General features: G+C 41.1%; 1 protein-coding gene across 41 annotated transcripts in view; it reads right to left on the bottom strand.

Annotated features, from left to right (window-relative positions):
• The window catches only part of LOC110500605 (receptor-type tyrosine-protein phosphatase delta), a 589,354-nt gene that overhangs the window by 98,133 nt on the left and 464,170 nt on the right, over window positions 1–27,051 (bottom strand). For 21 of the 41 annotated variants that reach the window (XM_036958032.1, XM_036958030.1, XM_036958038.1 and 18 more), the window contains exons 11-12: window positions 18,533–18,678; window positions 16,114–16,255 (exon numbers count right to left, since the gene is read on the bottom strand). In XM_036958032.1, coding sequence (XP_036813927.1) covers window positions 16,114–16,255; window positions 18,533–18,678 — 288 coding nt within the window. Of the gene's footprint in view, window positions 1–16,113; window positions 16,256–18,529; window positions 18,679–27,051 lie in introns of all 41 variants that reach the window. The other 20 variants (XM_036958029.1, XM_036958028.1, XM_036958035.1 and 17 more) reach the window with 1 other exon arrangement.

Below are 27,051 nucleotides of genomic sequence, written 5' to 3'. Positions count from 1 at the left end.
AGTTCCTGCAAGAGGAAGGCATTGATGCTATGGACTGGCCCGCCCGTTCCCCAGACCTGAATCCAATTGAGAACATCTGGGACATCATGTTTCGCTCCATCCACCAACTCCACATTGCACCACAGACTGTCCAGGAGTTGGCGGAAGCTTTAGTCCAGGTCTGGGAGGAGATCCCTCAGGAGACCATCCGCCACCTTATCAGGAGCATGCCCAGGCATTGTAGGGAGGTCATACAGGCACGTAGAGGCCACACACACTACTGAGCCTCATTTTGACTTGTTTTAAGGACATTACATCAAAGTTGGATCAGCCTGTAGTGTGGTTTTCCACTTTAATTTTGAGTGTGACTCCAAATCCAGATCATGGGTTAATACATTTATTTTCCATTGATCATTTTTGTGTGATTTTGTTGTCAACACATTAAACTATGTAAAGAAAAAAGTATTTAATAATAATATTTCATTCATTCAGATCTAGAATGTGTTATTTTAGTGTTCCCTTTATTTTTTGGAGCAGTGTATTTCAAGGCCTACCTTCAAACTCAGCGCCTCTTTGCTTGACATCATGGGAAAATCAAAAGAAATCAGCCAAGACCTCAGAAAGATCTCCACAAGTCTGGTTCATCCTTGGGAGCAATTTCCAAATGCCTGAAGGTACCACGTTCATCTGTACAAAACAATAGTACGCAAGTATAAACACCATGGGACCACGCAGCCGTCATACCGCTCAGGAAGAGGACGCGTTTTGTCTCCTAGAGATGAACGTACTTTGGTACAAAAAGTACAAATCAATCCCAGAACAACAGCAAGTTACCTTGAGAAGATGCTGGAGGAAACAGGTACAAAATTATCTATATAGTTACACCAGCTCTGTCAGGAAGAATGGGACCAAATTCATCCAACTTATTGTGGGAAGCTTGTGGAAGGCTACCAGAGACATTTGACCCAAGTTAAACAATTTAAAGGCAATGCTACCAAATACTAATTGAGTGTATGTAAACGTCTGACCCACTGGGAATGTGATGAAAGAAATAAAAGCTGAAATAAATCATTCTGACATTTCACATTCTTAAAATAAAGTGGTGATCCTAACTGACCTAAGACAGGGAATTTTTACTAGGATTAAATGTCAGGAATTATGAAAAACTAAGTTTAAATGTACTTGGCTAAGGTGTATGTAAACTTCCGAATTCAACTGTTTGTTTTGCTTTGAAGAGCTGTTTTTGAATTGTATTTATGTGCTTCCCATCATGTACAGGTAAATGCCAAAATAAAGGAAACACTTTATTTAACGCTTTAATAAGAGACACAGTATATAGAAAGCATGTGCTTCAACACAGGTGTGGTTCCTGAGTTAATTAAGCAAATAACATCCCATCATGCTTAGGGTCATGTATAAAAATGCCCAGTTGCCCATTGGTTTGGTTACACACACACACACACACACACAAAGAAAGACAGTATTTCTCTATCTCTTTGTCCCTTTCCCCCTCTCTCACTTCCCAATAGGGTGAGAATGGAAGCATCCAAGACACATGAGATAAGGAATACAGTCCTGAGATAAGAAATACAATCGCATCCACTAATCATTAACTAACAAATAACACCCACATATTAGCCTGTTTAGCTCCACAACATATCTATAGGAGGCCAGGGGAGTGGGAGGCCAGCGGAGTGTCGGAGACCAGGTGAGCCTCCCAGCCAGGCAGGAAAACAAGCAAGAAGGTAGGCCCATATCCTATTGGTTCATTAACCTTCATGTACCTTGCATTAAGAAACAGCAAGGTCAGTTTGGTCAAACGGGCATTCCTAAATGACCTGGCGGCAGGTAGCCTAGAAGTTAAGAGCATTGGACCAGTAACTGAAAGGTCAGTGATTTGAACCCCCGAGCCGAATAGGTATAAAATCTGCCGATGTGCCCATGAGCAAGGCACTTAACCCTAACTGCTCTTGATAAGAGCTTCTGCTAAATTACTAAAATGTGACTCGTTTCATGAAACTAGGCGCATGCTGCACGTCACTACTTTACAGGAGCAGCATTTGAATATAAACATATGTTTTTTTTTTCAAAATGCATTTTTTTTGCCTAAATTCCTTCTGGAACAAAATAACACATTTGTATTCTATCCATAATTATGAATAAAAAAAAAAAATTACGAGCCTAGTTGGTTTAGCCATGGAAAAAGTGAGGAACCTTCCCACTAGCCATGATTGGCTGAGATAATTAATGGGATGGACATTCTGGGAGATGAGTTTGAATTGGTCTGCCATGTAGCACGCTTCTGTCAATAACGTGAGCTGTTCAGTATGTGTTTGACAGTCCTTTCTACTGCACCGTTTTTGAAAGATATAATGCTAGCAATCGAGAACTACAAAAAAGTTTTGCTATTTTTCTCAACAACATTGATGCCCTGAATTTATCAGGCGCTGTCGGCAGATCAGTAGGAAAAAGTAATGGGCTACTTTCTACACACACCATGGTCAGTGTGAACCGGAGTGAATTTACACAAAGCTGGCCAAACAAGATGTAGCTACAAACCAAACGGAGTTAAAGAGTTCCAGTCTGCCATGAAGAGTTCATCCATGTATACGGCTAAGAATCTAGTTACATTTTCAGATATACGTTTCCAATTTTGTCAAAAAGTCTTTTTTATTGCAAGTCAAAGCATACTGTTAGTTAGCTAGCAAAAGTTAGCTTGCTAGCTCGCCAGCTAATGTTATGTGTATGATTTGTGTAGTAATATTATTTGAATCAGAAAACCATTTGCAAAGCTAATGTTAGCTAGTTAACATTAAACCTAGTTTTTTACATTTAGCTACGTGCAGATTCATACGACAGCTATGACAATGTTTGTATTGGTAGTAGTATGAGTTGGGGTTATGCCGGTTTATTGTTTAGCTAGCTAGCTACCACATTGGCCAGATTATTACACGACCCATCAAATTAGCAGGTGTGTCTGGGGGTGATTATGGCCATCGATTGTATTTCATGAACATGTGTACATGTCTAGACAATAGGGACCCATCCACTTAGCTAGGTGTTGATGAGGAGTGGTTTTAGCATTTCCTTCACATTACCCATGAATTTAGACAAGTGTGTCTGGGTAAGCGTCATCTAATAATGATACAAATATTTATAAAATATTTTTATGTGGACACTTTCTGTTTTTGATATTGCTACTATGCAAGTATGCAAGTGCTATCACTGTACCGTTTACACCTTCTATTTCCTGTGCATGTGAAAAATAAAGTTTATTTTTATTTGATATAGCGTGTGTTTACCACATGGCTTCACATGTGGATCCTCAAAGAGATGGGTGGTACTAAGGCTTAAGAGGGTGTGAATGATGGTGAATGGGCGTAGACAAATAAGAGCTCTCCAGTAGGTGTACCAAAAATATTCAAGTGCCATTTTCTCAAAAGTGGGGTTACAAGTTCATCGACTTTCAAAGCAGAATTACTTTCCCATTATTCCTCAACTGCATTGTGTGATGGACAATTCCCTAGCTCTGAGTCTCTAATTTGATTCAATGTAAAAAGCACAATTTCATTTTTTGCTACGTAAGACCGAGTGGTTTTGTGTATGTAATGTGCAAGAAAGACATATTTTGGACACCAAAATAGTATAGAATTATATTCAGATTACTCCTTGAATGACGACATGCACCCTTTTTTAACTTGCACACCATGCTCTCCAATATAAGAACACTTACCAATTTTCTCCCTGAACCATTTTAGCGTAACAGCACTGAGCTATTTTACAGGCCATGGCTCAGTTCTCATCCATTTGGGCACGGTATCGTCTTGATGCAATTTCCAGAGAACATCTACAGTAAATGTCTGAGAGAACAGACTTTATACAAGTTCATGTCCACCTGAGAAGGGCAGCGCTACATAAATGGCAAGAGGATAAAAAAAAGTTCTACATTATTGAAAAGATTGGGGCTAAGAGTATGCTACAGAAAAGGGAGATTACTCATACTTGGGCTAACACTAGGCAGAACGGACATCATGGGTCCCAAAAGGCCTTAATGGAGTCAGGTTACATCATTCTTTTCTAATAAACAGACAGAAGTTTTCCCAAAGTTACTGGCGCATAAGTTGGGGTTTCTCCATGGGACGTTGGTGGTTTTGTGGCATGCATTACATAAATGGTTATTTCTAGGCTCAAGGTCTAGTCATAGGACACTTGAACCTCGCGAAGTGAGTTTGAAACTCGTGGGAAACGTTTGGTTCGAGAGACTTGTTCGCAATGTGTTCCATACATCCACCAAAATGCTATGAATTAGCAAAGAATGTTATGTGACACTGCAAATAACTCAAATGCTTTTGTCTAACATAAGTGTGATTGCTTTACTTATATTGTTTGTAAATATGTAAATATAATTTATTTTTGCATTGTATTTGTAAATGTTGTAAATAGTTATGATTTGTGTACATGCAGGGCTCCCTGCATGAAAGATGCATTGGTTCAAAGGGAGTTACCCAGCTAAAATAAAGGTTAAAGGCCCAGTGCAGTCAAAAACATGATATAGCTATGTTTTGTATACAGTGACCTCCAGACTATGAAGTTAAAGTGCAGACTGCCAAGCTTTAATTTGAGGGTATTTTCATCCATATCGGGTGAACCGTTTAGAAATTACAGCACTCTTTGTACATAGTTCCCCCCTTTTAGGGGACCAAAAGTATTGGGACAAATGCACTTATACAGCGCATTCGGAAAGTATTCAGACCCCTTGACTTTTTCCACATTTTGTTACATTACAGCCTTATTCTACAATTGATTCAATAACTTTTTCCCTCATCAATCTACACACAATACCCCATAATGACAAAGTTTTTAGAAATGTTTGATAATTTATTTAAAAAGGAAAGTATTCAGACCCTTTACTCAGTACTTTGTTGAAACATCTTTGGCAGTGATTACAGCCTCGAGTCTTCTTGGGTATGAAGCTTGGCACTCCTGTATTTGGGGAGTTTCTCACATTCTTCTCTGCAGGTCCTCTCAAGCTCTGTCAGGTTGGATGGGGAGCGTCACTGCACAGCTATTTTCAGGTCTCTCCAGAGATGTTTGAATGGGTTCAAGTCTGGGCTCTGGCTGGGTCAATCAAGGACATTCAGAGACTTGTCCCGAAGCCACTTGCGTTGTCTTGGCTGTGTGCTTAGGGTTGTGTGTCCAGTTGGAAGGTGAACATTTGCCCCAGTCTGAAGTCCTGTGTGCTCTGGAGCAAGTTTTCATCAAGGATCTCTCTGTACATAGCTCCATTCATCCTTGCCTCGATCCTGACTAGTCTCCCAGTCCTTGAGCTGAAAAACATCCCCACAGCATGATGCTGCCACCACCATGCTTTGCAGTTGGGACTTTGCCAGGTTTCCTCCCAACGTGACACTTGGCATTCAGGCCACAGAGTTCAGTCTTGGTTTCATCAGACCAGATAATCTTGTTCCTCATGGTCTGAGAGTCTTTTGGTGCCTATTTGGCAAACTACAAGCAGGCTGTCATGTGCCTTTTACTGAGGTGTGGCTTCTGTCTGGCCATGCTACCATAAAGGCCTAATTGGTGGAGTGCTGCAGAGATGGTTGTCCATTTGGAAGGTTCTTCCATCTCCACAGAGGAACTCTAGAGCTCTGTCAGAGTGACCTCTTGGTCACCTCCCTGACTAAGGCCTGGTACCGTTCCCCAGATCTGTGCTTCAACACAATCCTGTCTGGGATCTCTACGGCCAATTCCTTTGACCTCATAACTTGGTTTTTGCTCTGACATGCACTGTGGGACCTTATATAGACAGGTGTGTGCCTTTCCAAATCATGTCCAATCAACTGAATTTACCACAATCAAGTTGTAGAAACATTGCAAGGATGATCAATAGAAACAGGATGCACCTGAGCTCAATTTCAAGTCTCATAGCAAAGGGTCTGAATACTTATGTAAAAAAATATAGATTTGAATACATTTGCAACCTTTTTCACTTCGTCATTATGGGTATTGTGTGTAGATTGATGAGGATTATTATTTATTTAACCCGTTTTAGAATAAGGCTGTAACGTAACAAAATGCTCCTAGAAAGCAATGACTACATTAAGCTTGTGACTGTACACATTTTTTGAATGTATTTGCTGTTTATTTTGGTTGTGTTTCAGATTATTTTGTGCCCAATAGAAATTAATGGTAAATAATGTATTGTGTCATTTTGGAGTCACTTTTATTGTAAAAAAAATAATAGAATAAGTTTCTAAATATTACATTAATGTGGATGCTACCATGATTATGGATAATCCTGAATGAATCGTGAATAATGATGAGTGAGAAAGTTAGATGCATAAATATCACAACCCCCTAAAAATGCTAACCTATCCTGTTATTGTAAAAAGTGCTGTAATTTCTAGATGGTTAACCGGATATGGATGAAAATACCCTCAAATTAAAGCTTACAGTTTGTATTTTAACATCAGTCATTGTATCATTTAAAATCCAAAGTGCTGGAGTACAGAACCAAAACAACAAAACATATTGCACTGTCCCAATACTTTTGGAGCTCACTGTGTATTTCCACACTATGAGGTTGGAATAATACTGTGAAATTTTTAAAATTATCATAATGCCCTTTTAGTGTAAGAGCTGTTGAAAAGACCGGTTGAAATTTCAGCCTGTTTTGGTGGAATGGAGTTTTGACCTGCCTGGTGACATCACCAGACAGTCGAAGCTAAATTCTTGCTTGAGAAATGTCTCTTTGCTAAGAAGCTGTAAGGGGTGCGTAATCGGTGGCAGGGAAGTCAGACGCAGGAGAGCAGAACTTGGTAATAGCCGGAGCAGTTTAATAGCAAAACCCAAGGCATAAAAATAACCAGAATAATTGGGTACAAAAACCTGTTGTGCACCAAACAACACGTGCACAAGCACTTTCAATAAACAATCCCACACAAAGACATGGGGGGAACAGAGGGTTAAATACGCAAATGATTGATGGAATTGAAACCAGGTGTGAGGAAAAACACATGGAAAATTAAAAGTGGATCGATGATGGCTAGAAGACCGGTGACACCGAGAGCCGCCAAAACAAGGAGAGAACCCGACTTCGGCGGAAGTCGTGACAGAAGACATGTTTACTTATTTTGTTATGGTACTTAATTGTAACTCAGAAATTATTTGAAATTGAGATAAAAACGTCTGCATTGTGCCTTTTAAATAAATCAATACAATCGAAATAACCCAAGATCGTATGTTGACAACTATGGAAAAACAATAGTTACAATAGTTAGGCTATTTGTTCCCTACCTTGTTTTTTTTACCAGTCTAAAGTTGTTTGGCTTTAATTAGCAGTACCCTTGCAGGCAGGCTTTTAGAGGTTTCTCAAGAGCATCATTAGATGCATTAGAAGTGACCCTAAATTGCCCGATTAATGTACTAGAAAATGACTTGAGTATGGCTGAGATCAAAGCGAAGCGCCTACATTAACACCCCTTGACTCCTTGGCTCAGGCTAATACACTCCCACTTTACGACCTTCAAGTCCCCACAGCCCATGGAATGCTTCCCGGTAACGATGACACATTCCACCAAACAGCCCCTTGTCAATTGTGATGATTGTGACTGGTGTGTGCAGATCGCTACTTACACGCATACCTTTCAGGTCTGTAACATGATATAGAGCAACAGAACTAATGGAGATAATTGAAATTATTGAGCTATTATTAATTTCCTGTCACGTCCTTTGATTTGTATGGTAGTGCCATTAGTGGGATGAAACCTACAGTATGCAATAGGTATCTCTCACCAAAATTGGGTATTGGAATGTTTAGGCCTTGACATTTGCTTGTCTGGCCTGTCCATGTAGCAGATTAGTTAGTGGGCATTGTTTTTTTTGTATTCTCCAACCTTTTGGGGCTATTAACAAGTAAAATAATTGTTGCCAGGAGATGTGACAAGAAATTAGCATTTTCAAATCATTAAGCAACTAATTGCGCTTCCCATTTGAAAACCTGAGGTCATTACAGAGGACACTGATATAGTGGAGCACCAAGCAGAAAATACTAGCCCCATCTGTCCGAATCGATAATGATTAATTTATAGGGAGTCATGTTTGCTTTTATTTTGAAAATACTCCACCATCCTGACCACCACATTATCTATCATTTTAACAGTGCAATCCCAGTCCCTTTGTGGCTTCAGCAGATGTTTGCTCAATTCGTTATTGGACCATAAAGAAGCACATCCATCTTGATAGCAGCCAGCCGCAGGTCATTTCTAGCTAAACACCACAACAGCACACTTTTTTTTTGTCTTAAATCACGCTCAGTACTGTACAAATACCAATTCGCCACCCTAGACTAATTAAGCAGGGAAATTTTGGAAAGAATTATCTTCCGCTGAGAGATCAATTTCTTTGAGGACTGTCGACTCAATCTTTATAATTACAATCATAAATAACTTGCATCTGTTCCATTTTTGGTGATGAACGAGACTGAGGAGATTTAGATTTGAGGGGAGAGCCAATACAAGACTCGCCTTTTCGGCCAACAGATTTATATTATAATGTGCAGCTTCACCACAGTTTTACAATCATTCCGAGGCTTGCGGTTGATTGAAAAATGTGCATAATGCAAGAGCTATCTATCTGGACATATTTATAGAAGACGGACAATATTGATAAAATACCTTAATCTGCTGAGTTGAAATTTTTACGTTTACATTTTGGTAATTTAGCAGATGATCGAGAGCAATTTACAGTAGTGAATACATTTTCATTTTTTTTACTTGTCCCCCTGGGAAATGAAAACACAACCCTGGCATTCCAAACACCATGCTCTACCAACTGAGCCACACGGGATCACATGGGACCACCACAGTTTGGAAGAAAATCCTAAATCTAAAATGGGGAAATGTAAATAATCTATGTCTGTTCAATTAGACCTGATGACTACTTTTTGCTCTCATGCAAATAACCAACTGCCATGCTCCACTTGTTGCTCAACTGCTCAGGAACCAGAAAGAAATTCGAAATTATACTGCTTTATGACCGTACCAAACATTATGCTACACTTAAAACGCTATCTCAGGCACTGTATATTTATTCCTTATTTCTTCCCTCAAAAGGAGTTCACCTGGGTTGAAGTCAGAAGGATTTTGAAAGCCCCTATTTATTGATACTTCTGCAGCCCAATTGAGTGTTCTGAGTGTTCTGTATTGTAGCATGGGGTATCTACAGAACTTACCGGTGAACCGAACAGTATTGTGTTTTCTCTCCTGGCCCACTATGCTACCTTGTTCACCTTCTGCATTGCCTTTCGCAAACATAGTGATCTCAGGCACAGCAATTGTACAATAGCCACCTGCTTTGCCCCCACTGCGTGCCTTGCTATGGCAGTCCAAGACAGCGGAGTCAGCAATTTGCTTCATGAACGCTCAGTTAATGTTTTGTTTTTCGGTCAGGCTGTGCTTGTTTTAAGTACAACCTGGGACGTAGGCTACAGAGTAGAAAGTACAGAGTTGAGAAACAAAGTCATGTGAAGAATTAGTATTAAGACCGTACAACACGACACAGAAAAATAGTCCTTTAGGATTTGAAATACAAATCCTTGCAAAATAGTATGGTGAAGAGGACAAACGTGATGTATCTGTGTGGGTAGGGGAGTGCTTAAGACTATTATTGGTCTAGACATATTCTGTTCCTTGTTGGATTCAAAGAGCAAACATAGCCTGGGCACTGCAACTCGAGGGAATGATAAAAGAAAGAATACGATATAATTTGTCTGGGTTCTACTCTGAACTTCAGACTGGGAACATTGGTTTAAGTTTATCACTGTGGTGAATTTATGCCAGTACGGCCTACAAACACATAGCAATACACAAATTACTTTTTTATAGACATTCTTATTGGTTTTACGTGGGTGGAACTTCATAATATTCACGTTCTCCTCTCTTTACAGAAGCAGCACTTCATTCCCTAATACACATTTTCTCATTCCATATTACACTATTCAAACTGTACTCTACTCGAGTGTTTGAAAACCGCAAGATGTAGAAAGTTAAGCATATAAACTAAGTTGTTGTCTATAGGTGTAACGATTCTCGTTGGTGGAAGGAGAGGAGGACCAAAATGCAGCGTGGTAAGTGTTCGTCATTTAATTGAAAAAAACTGGGGAAAACAGGCTACCTAAGTATGATTCTCAATCAGAGACAACGAACGACACCTGCCTCTGATTGAGAACCATACTAGGCCAAACACATAGAAATATAACATAGAAAAAAAGAACATAGACTACCCACCCCAACTCACGCCCTGACCAACTGAAAACAAAGACATAAAAAAGGAACTAAGGTCAGAACGTGACAATAGGCTCCTTCTGAAAATATTATCCTTCCCCTTCAACGTGGCCACGTTTACAGAGTGAGAGCACCCTGCGACACATCTAACACATGGAAATAATGCAATTTGTTTTGGCCTTTTATCCGTCAGAGTAGAGCGACTTCCTATTTTACACTCTGTCAGGTTGAGCACATCTGCACGCTTGTGAGAGTGGCGAAAGAAATTACGATTCACAGTATAATGGGAATAAATGGATAGATTACCTTTCTTAATCATGAATGAATCTGCCGTGAAGAAAATTGACATGGCCATAGCACATGATAATAGCATACGATTGTGCTGCTGAAGTAACATGACGTCTGTGCTTGTGTTGAAAGGCAATTATTTAAATTTACCTGCCTACTATTGAAAATCTTTGGCTAAATGCTCCGGTTGACATGTAATATACTGTAGATATAGATTAGCAGTTAGAGAGAGAACTATCCGTTTGTCATTCTATCTAAAGTGTATGGACACTTGGCTGACATATTGGCTGATGCAATAATTTTCTCATTTGGGAATCAATGTCTTATCATGCTCTGTGTATCCTGGGGGAATATGAAAAATATCCTACAGTACAAGAACACCTTCTGTAAAATCAGACAAAAAACATCAAATGTTAAAATCTAACACTATACATGGATATCATCAACACTTACGACTCCATTTGTTGTGCTTCTCTGACTTCTCTTATCACCTTCGACCATTTTCCAATTTCAGCCTCAAATCATATAACCTTCATTCAAACACCCGTATTACATATGACATGACTTAAGTGATCTCCGTGTTGATCAAAATGGAGTGGGGGAAGAGAAAGAAACAGGAAAAAATGCAATACGCAAATTAGGTCCCTCATTCATTGGAAAAGTAGATTCTGGGTACAAACATCATTACACTCGCAGGTTTGCCTTTCACGCAAATGACTTTCTCTAAGACAGAGAAGTTCATTACTAATGGCGTTTTCTATCAAGTCCGCATCCCACCCAAATGCTAATATCTCTGAAACTGGATTCTTCATCTCGCAGGCCTGACTCTTCATTGCTGTGGCAATTACAACAATGTTACTTTTCCCTCTTTATGGAATTATCCATTATCTCCCCCTGGAGCTAGCTACCAGAAACAGATGCTAACCAATCTCCTAGCACAGGCCACTGGAGCTCAAATGAACTAAATGAACAATCCCTTTATATGTATCACTATATTAGTAGGGTTTTCATCTGTGATTGGTTCATGTATCTATTCCGTCTGTCGCATCTCGGCAAGAGGAATACAAGGTTAGAGATAGAATCTCCAAAGCTCCTAGCTACATCGACAGATTGAACTCAGATTTTACTTTTTGGTGTATCAAGCCCCAAATAAAGTACAAGGCAGAGGAATTTTCTACATGGCTCTTTAACAAAATGGCCGCAAATACAGATATATTCTCCAAGGGAGATACAGAACCATGTCGGAGATACGTAGACTATTTTGGAACAGAGCAGAGATAGAATAGTATGTCTACGCCTTTTTGTGTTATGTACAGTGCCTTGCGAAAGTATTCGGCCCCCTTGAACTTTGCGACCTTTTGCCACATTTCAGGCTTCAAACATAAAGATATAAAACTGTATTTTTTTGTGAAGAATCAACAACAAGTGGGACACAATCATGAAGTGGAACGACATTTATTGGATATTTCAAACTTTTTTAACATATCAAAAACTGAAAAATTGGGCGTGCAAAATTATTCAGCCCCCTTAAGTTAATACTTTGTAGCGCCACCTTTGCTGCGATTACAGCTGTAAGTCGCTTGGGGTATGTCTCTATCAGTTTTGCACATCGAGAGACTGACATTTTTTCCCATTCCTCCTTGCAAAACAGCTCGAGCTCAGTGAGGTTGGATGGAGAGCATTTGTGAACAGCAGTTTTCAGTTCTTTCCACAGATTCTCGATTGGATTCAGGTCTGGACTTTGACTTGGCCATTCTAACACCTGGATATGTTTATTTTTGAACCATTCCATTGTAGATTTTGCTTTATGTTTTGGATCATTGTCTTGTTGGAAGACAAATCTCCGTCCCAGTCTCAGGTCTTTTGCAGACTCCATCAGGTTTTCTTCCAGAATGGTCCTGTAATTGGCTCCATCCATCTTCCCATCAATTTTAACCATCTTCCCTGTCCCTGCTGAAGAAAAGCAGGCCCAAACCATGATGCTGCCACCACCATGTTTGACAGTGGGGATGGTGTGTTCAGCTGTGTTGCTTTTACGCCAAACATAACGTTTTGCATTGTTGCCAAAAAGTTCAATTTTGGTTTCATCTGACCAGAGCACCTTCTTCCACATGTTTGGTGTGTCTCCCAGGTGGCTTGTGGCAAACTTTAAACAACACTTTTTATGGATATCTTTAAGAAATGGCTTTCTTCTTGCCACTCTTCCATAAAGGCCAGATTTGTGCAATATACAACTGATTGTTGTCCTATGGACAGAGTCTCCCACCTCAGCTGTAGATCTCTGCAGTTCATCCAGAGTGATCATGGGCCTCTTGGCTGCATCTCTGATCAGTCTTTTCCTTGTATGAGCTGAAAGATTAGAGGGACGGCCAGGTCTTGGTAGATTTGCAGTGGTCTGATACTCCTTCCATTTCAATATTATCGCTTGCACAGTGCTCCTTGGGATGTTTAAAGCTTGGGAAATCTTTTTGCATCCAAATCCGGCTTTAAACTTCTTCACAACAGTATCGCGGACCTGCCTGGTGTGTTCCTTGTTTTTCATGATGCTCTCTGCGCTTTTAACGGACCTCTGAGACTATCACTAAGGAAAGGTGCATTTATACGGAGACTTGATTACACACAGGTGGATTGTATTTATCATCATTTGTCATTTAGGTCAACATTGGATCATTCAGAGATCCTCACTGAACTTCTGGAGAGAGTTTGCTGCACTGAAAGTAAAGGGGCTGAATAATTTTGCACGCCCAATTTTTCAGTTTTTGATTAGTTAAAAAAGTTTGAAATATCCAATAAATGTCGTTCCACTTCATGATTGTGTCGCACTTGTTGTTGATTCTTCACAAAAAAATACAGTTTTATATCTTTATGTTTGAAGCCTGAAATGTGGCAAAAGGTCGGAAAGGTCAAGGGGGCCGAATACTTTCGCAAGGCACTGTATTATGCATTGTTCTGTAACATTGTAAAAGTACACTACCCTTACATTGCCCTATAACTGTACCCTACAACCCCACTCTCTAACGTAAAAAGCTTGACCTTGCAACGGGCACTTGCATTCTAGCTCAGTAGACTACATGAATAAGACATGAGGCCTCCAAAAGAAGTTGCATTCTGAAACACAACTTCGACAATGTTTGACTTTGGTTGGTTTCGCTGGCCAGAAACACATTCTAGAGAAAAGCAGGTGTTAAGACAAGATTTGTTTTGTTCTTGAATGTGCTCATTCAGGTAGAGTTTGGCAAATCTGTTGAGGGTTTATGTGGATGTGAAAGTGTGTGTGTATATCTGGGCGTCTGGTGCATGCCTGAGTGAGTGAAAGAGATATGGCTCTCATCTGGCTTGACCAGAAAGCATTACATTATTGCAACACAGAAGGGCTTTCTACTGCGGGCTATGTGGCTTCGCTCATCGTCAAAGCGGTGATAGGACACCAGGAGAGATAGGGAACTAGGGACTGGTAACATAACTAGAGTGTCTACAGAAAGTTTTCATACCCCTTTACTTGTTCCACATTTTGTTGTGTTGTAGCCTGTTGGTTGTTGATCATTGCTAGAAGAAGGCACAGTGATGCCGAAACGTTGGTGGTTTACCCAATAAATTACTGTTTATACATAGTGTGCAACTCTCTTAGTTTTTATAGATCATTGCAAGACAGCCATAGATTCTTAAGTCGATTTAAGTCAAAACTGTAACTAGGCCACTTTGTAAGCAACTGCAGTGTGTTTTAGGTTATTGTTCTGCTAAAAGCATACCCATAACATGATGCAGCCACCACCATGCTTGAAAATATGGAGAGTGGTACTCAGTTGGATTTAATTTCCTTGCCACATTTTTTGCAGTTTGACTTTAGTTCCTTATGGCAAACAGGATGCATGGTTTAGAATATTTTTAATCTGTACAGGCTTCCTTCTTTTCACTCTGTTATTTAGGTTAGTATTGTGGAATAACTACAATGTTGTTGATCCATCCTCAGTTTTCTCCTATCACAGCCATTCAACTGTTTTAAAACCACCATTGGCCTCAAGGTGAAATCCCTGAGTGTTTTCCTTCCTCTCCGGCAACTGAGTTAGGAAGGACGCCTGTATTTTTGTAGCGACTCATACACCATCCATAATTCCACTTCGTCATTATGGGGCATTGTGTGTAGGCCAGTAACACAAATTCACAATTTAATCAATTTTCAATTCAGGCTGTAACACAACAAAATGTGGAAAAAGTCAGCGGGTGTGAATATTTTCTGAAGGCACTTTACATGCTAATGCCTTAGCCGAGCTGAGAGGCATAGGGTCTGTGAAGCAGATACAATGACACTCATTTCCCTCGCCTGTCTCTGTGTAAGTGTGTGTGTGTGTGTGTGTATACAGTATGTGCCTGCATGTTACAAATTCGTAAAACACACACACACACACACACACACACACACACACACACACACACACACACACCGAGCCATAGTGTAAACATGGGGGGAGAGTGCATGGGAATCTGCCACCTTTCCCTTTCAGTGGGCCCTCGGGGACCGTGCCAGGGGCCTTGTGTTCGCCTCGGCGGTGGAGATAAGGAAGAGATGACAAGGCACTTCAGAGAGTCGTCAAGCCAGCTCATTCCTTTAGGTGGGGAGCTCCCCACTCAATAGGAACTCATTTTCCGTGCTGTGTAATTGTGGGGGATAATGGAACACACCTCATTCAGAGCGCCAAGGCATTTTATAGGCATTTTCTCCATTCAGAACATAACAAGTCTGCTTTAGGGAGATAGGTCTAAAACCACATTGTCTTTTTGAGTCCCGGGACAGTGGGCTTTAGCATTTCAATAGGATGTTGTGTGGAATCAAGATAAGCATTTGCTTTTTATATGTACGGTATGTGCTAGTGATTATGATTGTGGTGCAAGCAAATCACTTCTGATCTGCAACAAATGTTTGTATTCAAAGGAAACTATTGTGAATAGTGCACTTCCTATGACAGTGAATATATCTCAAGCAACTGCAAGTATTACAGAGTTACAACCAAATATAGGAAACTCATTTAGTTATACAGTTAAATTATAAGAGGGGCTAAAACATGATAATTCATGACCTATATGATGGAATGAGCCACTTACATTTGAGACATTTCATTGTTTTAAACCTGATTCAAAGAGCCATTTCTTTCTCTCCAGTTAAGTGAATATTAAAGCAGAAGCAGATAAGCCAAATTAAATGTGATTTGAATATCGCTCAACTTTCCATTAGAACACAAAGAGACAGAAATAGAAACTACTTTGCATAACTCAACCAGCATCTTAATTATCATGTCAGGAAAATGTTTGAAAATGTGTTAATTGATTTAGAAAATCCAACTTATTTGGCTAAGTTACTAATTGAGTAAGACTAATTAAGTCAGTACATTCAACATGAGTGGAACCAAAACCTGATATTCAACTATATGTGTTGAAAGGGAAAAGAAAGAGGACAGCAGAGACATAGAAACAAAGAAAGTCTAGCTTACCTGGTTGGTTAGTTGAAGAAACTGAGAGTTAAATGAACAAGAGTTAGCATTTCGGTTGCAGAGAAAGCAGCACCTACCACGTAAAACAGTGAGTCTCGTAGTTGCACTCAGCTCTCCAACAGTGTTGGAGGCGACGCACTCGTATATGGCTTCGTCTCGGGGCGTACGCAAGGGCTGAATTCTCAACACCGAGCCAGAGCCGTCATCGAACTCAATCACCTGCAGGTGCGAGAAACAAGATATGTTAAAGGAGTTTTTTTGTTCACAATCGGTGACGGAAGCTTGCGCAGAGCAATTCCAACCACTCCTGCAGCAGAGAATAAACACATTTGGCCTACAACACTTGACGGTGCCAAACACACTGTGCTTCCCGTCAGAAAACTATGAAAGCTGCTATGGATAGTATAGCCTCATATTATATGCTAATATCAGCTCTTAAGAAAAGCACCTTATTTGAGTGAGTGTTTGGGAGTATATGTGCTCTTTGTGAATTGTCTAAAAAGTGCATCCACCATCCACTCACCTTCTCTCATTTATTGCTCTGACCTGAGACAACTGACCAGGTCAAAGTCAGCCTGAGGCATGTCTTTTCAATTATGTGCAGGTGAAGGGGAGGAGACGAGGAGAGGATGGAGTTTTAGGCAATTGATATAGAACCCACGCATTGTGAGTGTAAGAGGAAAATATCCCATGTCTGTAGCATGTAGATAATAATTACATCATTGTCAATATTGATCAATGTTTTGTATGGCTAGTTATGCCCTTAGACTGTTGTCTATGATTGTGTATAGGACTGGCTACCCACTGGTATAGTTATTACCAGAGAAGTTGTGTTCAGAGAGCTTATTATTATATAGTAATGTATTGGAAGATTAAACATAATATCAATTCAAAGATGGCTCACAGCTCTCTGACATCAACTTTCAATCCGAAATATGAGTTTCTCTTGTGTACTAATTATTGGGAAGATAACCAAAGTGGACAACTAACTTTAAGAATGGGAAAGTATCTATTGGCCAGTCAGGAATTTAATTACTTTAACTTATGTCTGTTTTTATATTTTATGTTAATTTTGGTTCGCCCCACTCTTAAAGTTGACACACTATTTAAAAAAAAAAAAAAAAAAGTATCACATTGAAATATATCAAATGGGACAGAACATTAACAAACAATTAAATGTGGTTCGATAAACAGTAACGAACAATTGTTATCACCATGACGTGATAGTAGTACAAAAAGACATGACCGATTGTTTTGGACGGACGACACATAAAATGTTCACAAACAGGTGTTTTGTAGCTTTTACAGCTATCGTTGCATGCTGTATACTCACTGTTTTTAGAAAGCCCTGTATCATAACTCATTTTTAAGCATTTTTAGGTAGGTTTACAGACAACAATGGACTGGTAAGAACCTCTGCTTCATACACACACGCATACAGGCACATAAGCACACACCCAGACACACATGTACAGAGGCCGGCCTCGATACTCATTGGTACAGTTCAGAGCATATCATTTCACGTGTTAGTTTAACAAAACACCTTGACGGTTCAGTGGCCAAGCGACAATGGTACATTTGGGCAATCATTGCAAGAGCATGTGATGATGGTAAGTAAAAGTGCTCCCTTCCCCATTTCAAACTCAAAGAGAAAGAAAATGGGATTGAGAAAGTCTCAGTGTTTCTGTAAAGGGAAATGGGCTTTGTTGGGGATGAGGAGGCGGCGGCACGTGAGTGGGGGAATGAGGGTGGTTGCACGCAAGCAAGCAATCTTTGCGGCGGCGAAGGGAGTGTTAGCAAGCTAGCGTGTTAGCATTCAGCACGTGGAGCGGCGCAAATGTGATGCACTCTGATAAGATTAGATTTCTGCCCAATGCCATGCCAAAGATGCGAGAAGGTTCTCCAAACCCAGATAAACCACTACTGCTGAGTAGTAGTGTGGCAAGAAGCCACACTATGATACACTCCGAAAGGGAATGACACAGAAATTAATAGAAATCTTATCGGTGTTCGGAGATGATGTGTTATTTGTCATGGCGATTAAAGAGAAGAACAAATCAAAGCTTGCAGCCAAGCCAAGCAGGGAGGGGGACATGCATTTAGATAAAGATGCCACGAAGCAAAAGAGCTTTGAACCACAGAGCTACATCGCTCTCGTTTTGCATAAGGCAGCCAAACACAGCATTAATATAGGTATCTGGGGCACACCATTTCTTCCCCCCTTTCTTTCTTTCTTTCATCCTTTCTTTCTTTAATTACAAATCTGTCACCAGATCTCTATGTACTTGCTCATTATAACTCAAGCATGTCAGACGGCCTGGGCCAGCGTGATTATTAGAGCCTGCTAATGCGTGGTGGCAAAGGAGGTTTGGGCGAGAGGGGGGGGGGGGGGGGGGGGGGTGGATTATGTGTTAGGGGTTTGGGGGAGGACCAAAAGCACTGTTGAGCATTCCCGTTTTTGTCGAGCATTTTACATCAGAACAATAGACCTAATACCTCAAATCTCTGGTTGCTGACTTTCTTCCCCTTCTTGTTCCAAACGATCTTGGGGCGTGGGTCTCCCGTCGCTTGGCAAATGAAGGACGCCACGCCTCCTTGCACGCCTGTTTGGTCATTGGGGGTTCTTAAAAACTTTGGTGGTGCTGGAAAGAAGAGAGGGGGGGGGGAGAGAGAGGACATAAATAGTTAGTGCGGGGGCTAAGTGTTGCAGAGAGCAAGCGATTTCTCTCCCTTATCAACGTGCTCACACCAGAAGGTCACAAAGTTTCCGATTTCAGCAGTTGCACGGTATCGCTAAGAGGATTGTCTTTGGAGGTCAAGCCAGACTCTGTTTGGAGCCTGCATTGCTTCTCAATGTGGAAATATAAGATCAGATACTTGTATAAGGATGCAATCAAGAGAAGTAGGAATACAGATATAATCCCTGTAGTAAATAAATTCTAGTGTTGTAAATTAAGTCATCAATTTGGAGTGCAATACAGTATAGGGACTACATATATAAAGTAGAGGAATAAAAGATTAGGGGTGAAGGTTTAGTGATGTATTTACATTTATACAGTGTTTCTGCCTATGGATTGAAAACACACTGTGGGATGCATTCAGTCATTTCATGAGCATACTTCAAAGAAAATTCATGTTGTAAATACCAACTGAAAATGAACATCTCGCTACTTCACATCCACACCCAGTGAGTGTGCAAGTCAAACAGCAGCTGTTTATCACATTCTGCTATGGTAGAAATGCTAATTCCGTCATCTTCCTGCTGACTACAATACTCCAATCGCGTTGCAGGTTGACCCGTTTCGAAGGTGAAGGTTGACATTGAGTAAACCACAGGCTGTGCTCATTGTACCTGGCGTGTACAGTCAAGGACAAACCTTGCCATGCAAATGTTTACATTGACTGACAGAAAAACGCCGGGTGACATTTGAAACACTACGACAGCAAAAAATACTTTTATTTGTCAACGACCACAATGTACAAGAGGCAGGGATAAAAAAAACAGGACGAGGATAAGGTTCAAGATACATGTTCCCGCAATAAATATACACAACTCCTTCAAGTCTAAGATGTGTTAATAAAGGCCTGCACAGGTGGCAAGCTCCTAGCTGGACTGATTCAAAGCAAACCACAATAACAAAAGTTGTCAACTACCACCAAGCCTGATGCTACCATAAGAAAGATAACCAACCTAGCCAATCAACATCTTATTTAAAGGTACTTTGAGTTTATTATTGGGAATCAGACATTAAGGTATGGATTTGCTGTTGTGCTATTTTGCTGAGGCTTCACATAGTTGCACAATATTCCCGGTGATTGTCACTTTATTGCTAGCTTTATGTAGATATCTCAATTACCTAGTACCCCTGCACGTCGACCCAGTACTGGTACCCCTTGTATATAGTCAAGTTATCATTACTCACTGTGTATCTACTATTGCTTTTATTATTTCCTGTCTTACTTTTCTATTATTTCTCTATTTTCTTCTCTCTGCCCTGTTGGGAAGGGCCTGTAAGTATTTCACTGTTAATCCACACCTTTTGTTTACGAAGCATGTGACGAATGCAATTTGATTTCATTTAGCAACCATTAGCAAGAGAAACAGTCACTAAAGGGGAAGAGGGCTAAGCTAGCAGCCGGGTGTATCGAAGCCGACTCTACAGAATGGGACAGTAACCTTTTCCCTCTCTTGTTGTGTATGAACATGAGCCACTGGTATCCTGAACAATACAATGAGCCAGTCATATAGTACAGAAATAGCTCATTCAGCGCTCCGAGCCACATCTATCGAGACAAGCTGTTTTATATCATACAGTACATTATGTGTATGCTGCTTTCCGGGACATACATCTCCTAGCTCCAAGCACCTGGCCCTTCCATTTTGTCTCTAATGAGCGAAGCCACCATGCTCTACGCTTGTGTGTGAGGTTCTGCACTGTGTTAGTGAATAGGAGGGAGTGCCAGAGTGCCAGAGATGTGTCTGGTAGAATGTGGGGCCCGCCTGTCACATTGTAGTGGGTACTTTGGCGTTTAAATATTTATCTAAGGTACCTCCAGAGTCAGGCCCATCCACACATGAATTATGCATAACATGGATCCCTTACAAGTATGAAAAATGAAGCACTTAACACTAAGCAGTGTGCAGCACTAATACACTGGAAATAAGTTTGGAGCTACATGGAACCACATATGGTCATTATATCCATTTCCAGCAATGCTCTCACACTCCACATTATCACACTCTACCACTCCTTTTAAAAAGTTAGACAAAGGAATCAGTTTACGGCAGTTGCAAGTGTTATGTTAATTAACCAAATGGGCAAGTAAGTCGCTTTGTGCCATGTGATACTGTGAGACAAGGAAATGTGATATTTGTTTCCGCCACCTGTCCTTGTTGTTAAGTTGTTAACTATTTATTTCTCTTTTGAACAAAGGAATAGGCCTTACCCCCAGCTACTGTCTTAAAGTGACAGTTCACTCCCAAATCAAGGTTTGTCAGATGTTTTCAGAACTCAAAATATTCACATTTTAAAATGAGTCCATGAGTCCCATGATATCTGCTTTGTCGATGCCTTACATCTCCTGGCCCCTGGCCCCCCATTTTGTCTCTAATGAGCGAGGCCACCATTTCCCAAAACATTACAGAGAAACAGAAGTCAGGCGATGATTGATGTTTGACATGGCTCTTGGCCATGCTAACGTGCTAACATGCTAACGCTAACAGTGACATTGGACTGAGCTCACCTCGCTAAATAGAAGAGCTATAACCAGCTTTCCACCTCAGAATCTTCCAGAACAGGGGTGGCCAAACCTCCTTCCCAAAGAGCTTCTGGGCATGCAGGATTTTGTTCCAGCCCTGCTCCAACACACCTGATTGAACTAATCAAGGTAATCATGGGAATCAAGTAGTAGCAACAGGTGTGCTAGATCACAGACAGACTATCCAGGAAAAGGGGTTGGAGGAGGATTTTATAACCTCTTATAGAGTCACCTAACTTTTGGATAACTATCCCACATAACAGCCACGACCTCACGTGTTTAACAGTGTGTGGAGAACATCTCGCTACTTCACATTGATAATCCCTGGAAAACCACCCACTTGGCATCAGGCTTGTATCCCGCACAAATGAGACATGCACTTGATAAGGGCCCTGGCAAGGCTCTGATTGTCCATGTGAGGGTTCTCTAAGCCCTAATTGGTGCTCGCAATTCAGCACAACTAGTCAAGTGTAAAGGCAATGAGGTACAGAAATGTAAAGGGGAGGAGAGAGTGAGAGTAGTAGACAGGAACAGTGTTTTCTTTGTCCGACTGTGGCATGTGTCGACAGCCATGAGAGATTTACACTTGATTTTGAATTGAATTTCACACTATATGACATTAACCCTTCTTTTTAATGTTGCTCAGAATCAGCACCTTGTACCCACGTCATCTGGGGCCATTGTTTGATTAAGCATCTAATTCCACGAAATGAATTGCTTGATTCATTGTTGATCTCTTTAAAGAATTGCAATCCTCTCTTTTACAAATAATTAATTTATTGTACACATACAGTATGGCTCCATGGACACACAACACATGCGAGGGATTACACACTGAAGTAATCTGCTCTCAGAAGTGGTTGTGATACTGTAAAAGGATTAAAATGAACACTTTATTTTCGAGTATAACCGTTTTGGGACCCAAAAAGAGTTTTACCTGGAACCAAATAGGGTTCTCCTATGGGGACAGCCGAATAACCCCTTTGTAACCCTTTTATCTAAAAGGCTTTGCAGTGGGAGACATCCCTGCTCAGCCTGAGAGGCGAGATGCAGTATGAGTTGTGACTCCATCTGTCCCTGTGTTCAACAACTGAATGCCTTTTATCAATCACTTCAGTGGGCCATTAGGGGCCACACAGCGGCAATAATACTAGGAGCGGCTGAGTCACCTCATCTGTGTGTGTGTGTCTGTGTATGATCGTCAGGCAGTACTGAAACTGAACAAATTAACCTGAAGGGTTAATAAAGAAATGACATAAGATGTGTTGCCTGTAATGAAAAGGGCACATCAACAAGCTGGCAGCTGGGCCTCCATTGACATATGTGACTGGGAAATCAGCGCACACACACTCACACACACACGCAAACACACACACACACACACACACACACACACACACACACACACACACACACACACACACACACACACACACACACACATCAGATGGGATCCGATAGGTGTGCTGCTGGGTCCACAGCACACAGTTTGTAAGCAACAGAAAAAGTGCCATTATATCTGTGTTTGCACATTATCTTATCGTCTGCTGGGCTGGGGAGTGGTTGCATCGTGGCATCTGACTGAGCAGGGCTTGATGGGTAATTGATATGCTGTTGGGCTGTTTGCTCGGGGGGCCATCTATTACGGCTCTACGCCTCTCCCTGCGTGGGCTGTGATGGACTATGATGACACGTACGGGGACTCGGGATGGCGGTGAGAGGGAGAGGAAAAGTCATCTCACTATGGGGAATGATTGAGGTGTGACACTGAAGAAATTGTGTTTTCAGAGACAAGGGTAGTAGATATCATAATCAAACCCTCAGATGTTGTCCCTCACCACAGATCTAGGATCAGATTACACTAAACTTCACCATTGGGGATTAGGGGGGGAGCAGAAAATATCTGACTCTGTGTCAGACCCAGTGCCTCCTAACTACTCCTACTACTTTTAAACATCTGTTGTTTTGCTCAGCGAATGAAAGGGGAGAGCTCAGGAGCGATGCAGACGTTGATGCCTCTGTTACTAGCTATTGTCTAAATGTAGATTTAAAAGCAGAGGGGGCGCCACAGAAACCCGAGGGAGACTGCGCTGCATCTTCTCCAGTCAGGCTGGTCCTCTGTTTTATATAAATAGATACAGATATCTACAAGCAGTGCCTCTCTGGTGTATTCGCCATGTTCTGGCCAACACAAAAGAAAGAGCTTTGTACCACCATATATATATATATATATTTTGTCTCCCTGTCTGACTTAACAGTGACAAAGGTAAAATTACAGCATCTACATTGGAGTCTCCATTTATCAAATATATATTTAGCAAAGTCAAGACAAGGGTGTGATATCAAATATCATCCTGTCAAAAAATCTGTTAGTTATGCCATTTGGGTGTCTGAGAAAGGGCTTATAGCCAATGGTTATGACAAGAGGGAAAAGAAATAGCTTTTGAGTAAAACAAACAAACAAACAAACAATTTGTGCTTCTCTCTGGTCAGAATATTTTAGGAGAGGATGACGGCAAAAAACACAACAACACTTACAATTACCCATCATGCCCGGTCATCACTTTGGATCGGCACCTCAGTAGCTTCTTCGCTGTGCATGCCTTGAATCTACCTAATTTAATACAGAGGCTAGCTCTGCTAATCCGCTGTTAAGCTGTCGCCTGCAAACAAATGAAAAATGTAAAGCCCGGTGCAAGCTAAAAGGTTAGTGATGTTGTGCCTGCGCTAACGCTGTTCTACTCTCCAGCGGGTCATTATATAACCTTGTCCGTATTCACTAAGTTTAATGAAAAAGAAGTCACGCTTCAAAGCATCCCACTCAATTTAACCTGGGTAGACACAGTATTAATAATTTGGTGACTGAAAAGCCATTGCCGCTCTTAAGAGCACCGTGTCCGGGGACATGTGTGGCAGAGAGACTTTCACGACTGGCAATGGGTTTTTATTGCTGGATCTTAACAGGGGGAGGGTGGGTTAAGTACTTTTTAACAGAGCCGTTGGGCTATAGCAGGATCTTCCCAGCCTCCTCTGTAGCCTGCACTCTTTACTGCTCAGACTGCTAAATGTGATGTTTTTTTTAATGTGATTACCCGAATGCCTAATGGGAGGCAGACGAATGGGAAATCTTGGATAGTAAAGGTTTTATTCTAATCTAAAAAGGTTTCCACCTGACCTCATGAGGGAAATGTGGCCACAATCATTCTAGCCACTCCCCCCCAGCTAGCTCACTTTAAGTAATAGTCTGATCTGCCAATGAGGTCATGGTAGGCTCAAAAGTTGAGATCAGTTGGGATCCATCTCTGAGCATTATGGGAGATTAAAATATGAAATATGTCCGCTGTTGCTGTAGAGACAGCTGCTGTACAGAGCTTGTTACTGTGGCTAGCTACGAAAAGCACACATTGCTTTCTCAATTGTTATTGGCACAACAGAAAGCCCAGTGTGTGAGAGAGCTCGGAGAGGAGTTGGTAAGAAGGCCCCATTGTTTTGCCAAATTATTTGATTAGGGCTCTGTGATTTGGGACTGCCTTTTAACTACCTTTTCTAGAGAAGTTACAAGTTACAGTTGCATGATGCAACAGGGAAAATGCACATTGAGAGCTCTTGTCACAAAATATGGCCACTGTTTTGGCAAAACTACAGTAATCATTCAGAGGTCACACTGGTTTTAAACTGATTTGATTTGTAAAAAAGTATATCATACCTTTGTGACAATATGCATTTTCAAAGCTTTGTGGAAAATAAGAAATGATGAAGCAAAATTCTCCTCGGGAAATGCTTCTGTTTTGAGAATAAGCCTGAATAAGTCACGCTAAAAGTCTACATTCATGACCAGTTTGTTTGACTTTGGCTTAGCGTCCAGCCAAACATAGCCCCGAGACATTCTCCTCAAAATTATCTGAGAGCGGAGCTTCGACTTGCAATGGCAAAAACATTTCAAGCTATTGAGCCTTCGCCACGGGTAGTGTTCTAACAGCCAGGCCATTTAAGAGTATGAATCGAGAGGTCGAGAAGCGCCTGTTCATACCTCTTTCCCACAGTAGACATCCGGTACAGGACCGCTCAGTTTCAACAATTATACTGAGTGACATTTTCTATTTAATTTGCATAAAAGGGCACATTTCCGATTCTTTCACTTGGTGGGAATGAAGGGCTGAGGGAAAGGGAAGGACTATAATTAATCCTATCACTTTGGATGGCAGTCTGACAAATACCCGCTCCCGTTTGGATGTACAGGGGAAGAAAGGGAGCATTTAAAGACGCCATGAACCTCATTTGATGTCTTAAAGCCACGCTGTATCAGTTCGGAAATATTGATGAATGATCGTACCCTCGCCAAGTCGAACAAAATGGAAACTGTTGCCATCAAGGATTGGCCAAGGAGAAAGAAGAGTGGAAGTGGTGTAATGGCGGCAAGAGGGTGGTGGTGTTTGATCGTGGCAGGAATCACTTTTTAAATTCTGTTAAGGAACTGGTGAAAGCATCAGTATTCATACAATAGATAATGACTCTTGGATATGGGATCATCGAAATATGGTTAAGAGACAGGAGATAAACCTGACCACATGAACAAACGGGTAAAAACTCTGGGCCCTAGTTAGAGGCAAGACATTTCTCTGGTCACATTATATGGACAGGAATAACTCCAATATACAGGCTAGAGGGGATACTTTAGTTGTGCTATGAAAATGAGTGAGCATTTGAATGAGTGCTAGCCTCTCGCTGGACTAATTAGCGTTTTGGACCAATGTCTATGATGAAAATGATGATCCTACTTTATAAATCCCTTTCCTACAAGAGAAAAGAGGGGACGGCTAACACACACCGCCACACACTCACATGCACACGCACACACACACACACACACTCCTCTGCAAAATAAACATAACACAACTCACATGGCATTCCTAACCTGTCAAGCATTTTTGAGCCGCACAAACCAGCTTTACATCTGCACACTTGTGATAAAAACTGCCTTTTCGTTGCTGGTGGAGAAACACCATGTGTACTCACAAAGGGCCAGGCGAGAGGGAGGAAGCAAGGCTTAATTAGAAATGTTTACTGATTTGCATTGCATTCTCATTGGTAATCTCGCCTTAAATGGAACTGGAATTCTTATTGCAATTAGTGATTACTTGAAAAGGGATATGTCCCCGAATTATTGTTAATTACTGGATAAGGAAAAGTACACGAATTCACTGTGGATGTTTAATACTGTACTGTTCGGGGCGTTGCGACGCTCTTCTGTCAATATCTCCGTGCTTGTCACATAATAAAGTTCATAATACGAGCCGCGCTACTGCTACTGCATATGTGATCTGAGCACAAAAACACAACACGTGAAATGTATTCATTAACAAATACAAGGTGACAACTTAATAACATTATTATAAACACAATAACTGTATTATATTTTAGGAGATGATAGGTGAAAGTCCAAAGCAATAAGAGATAACCGACCAGCACTCATCCCTCCTCCCCTTCAACCCCATTCAAATGATATGGGACTATCCTCAGTGTTAGTTCGACTGCATTACTCATGCTCTGTGGCACTGCTCTGTGAGGTCTGAGCTCTGGGGCTCTGGGGACAGGGGCACTCTGTACAAAAAAGAGAACTGCTTTAGAAAGAAAGGATAATGGTCTCTCGTCTCCCATACGGCAGTACACTGCACGACAGAACTCTGTTCTACGTGCCTCCCCTCCCCTTCTCCACACACAGAACTACACAGAAACACTCACACATTTTTACACTA

This window comes from Oncorhynchus mykiss, chromosome 21 (genome assembly GCF_013265735.2).
Source record: "Oncorhynchus mykiss isolate Arlee chromosome 21, USDA_OmykA_1.1, whole genome shotgun sequence".
Classification (NCBI taxonomy): domain Eukaryota; kingdom Metazoa; phylum Chordata; class Actinopteri; order Salmoniformes; family Salmonidae; genus Oncorhynchus; species Oncorhynchus mykiss.
Note: the sequence above shows the minus strand (reverse complement) of the source record. Positions and strands in the feature narration are given on the sequence as shown.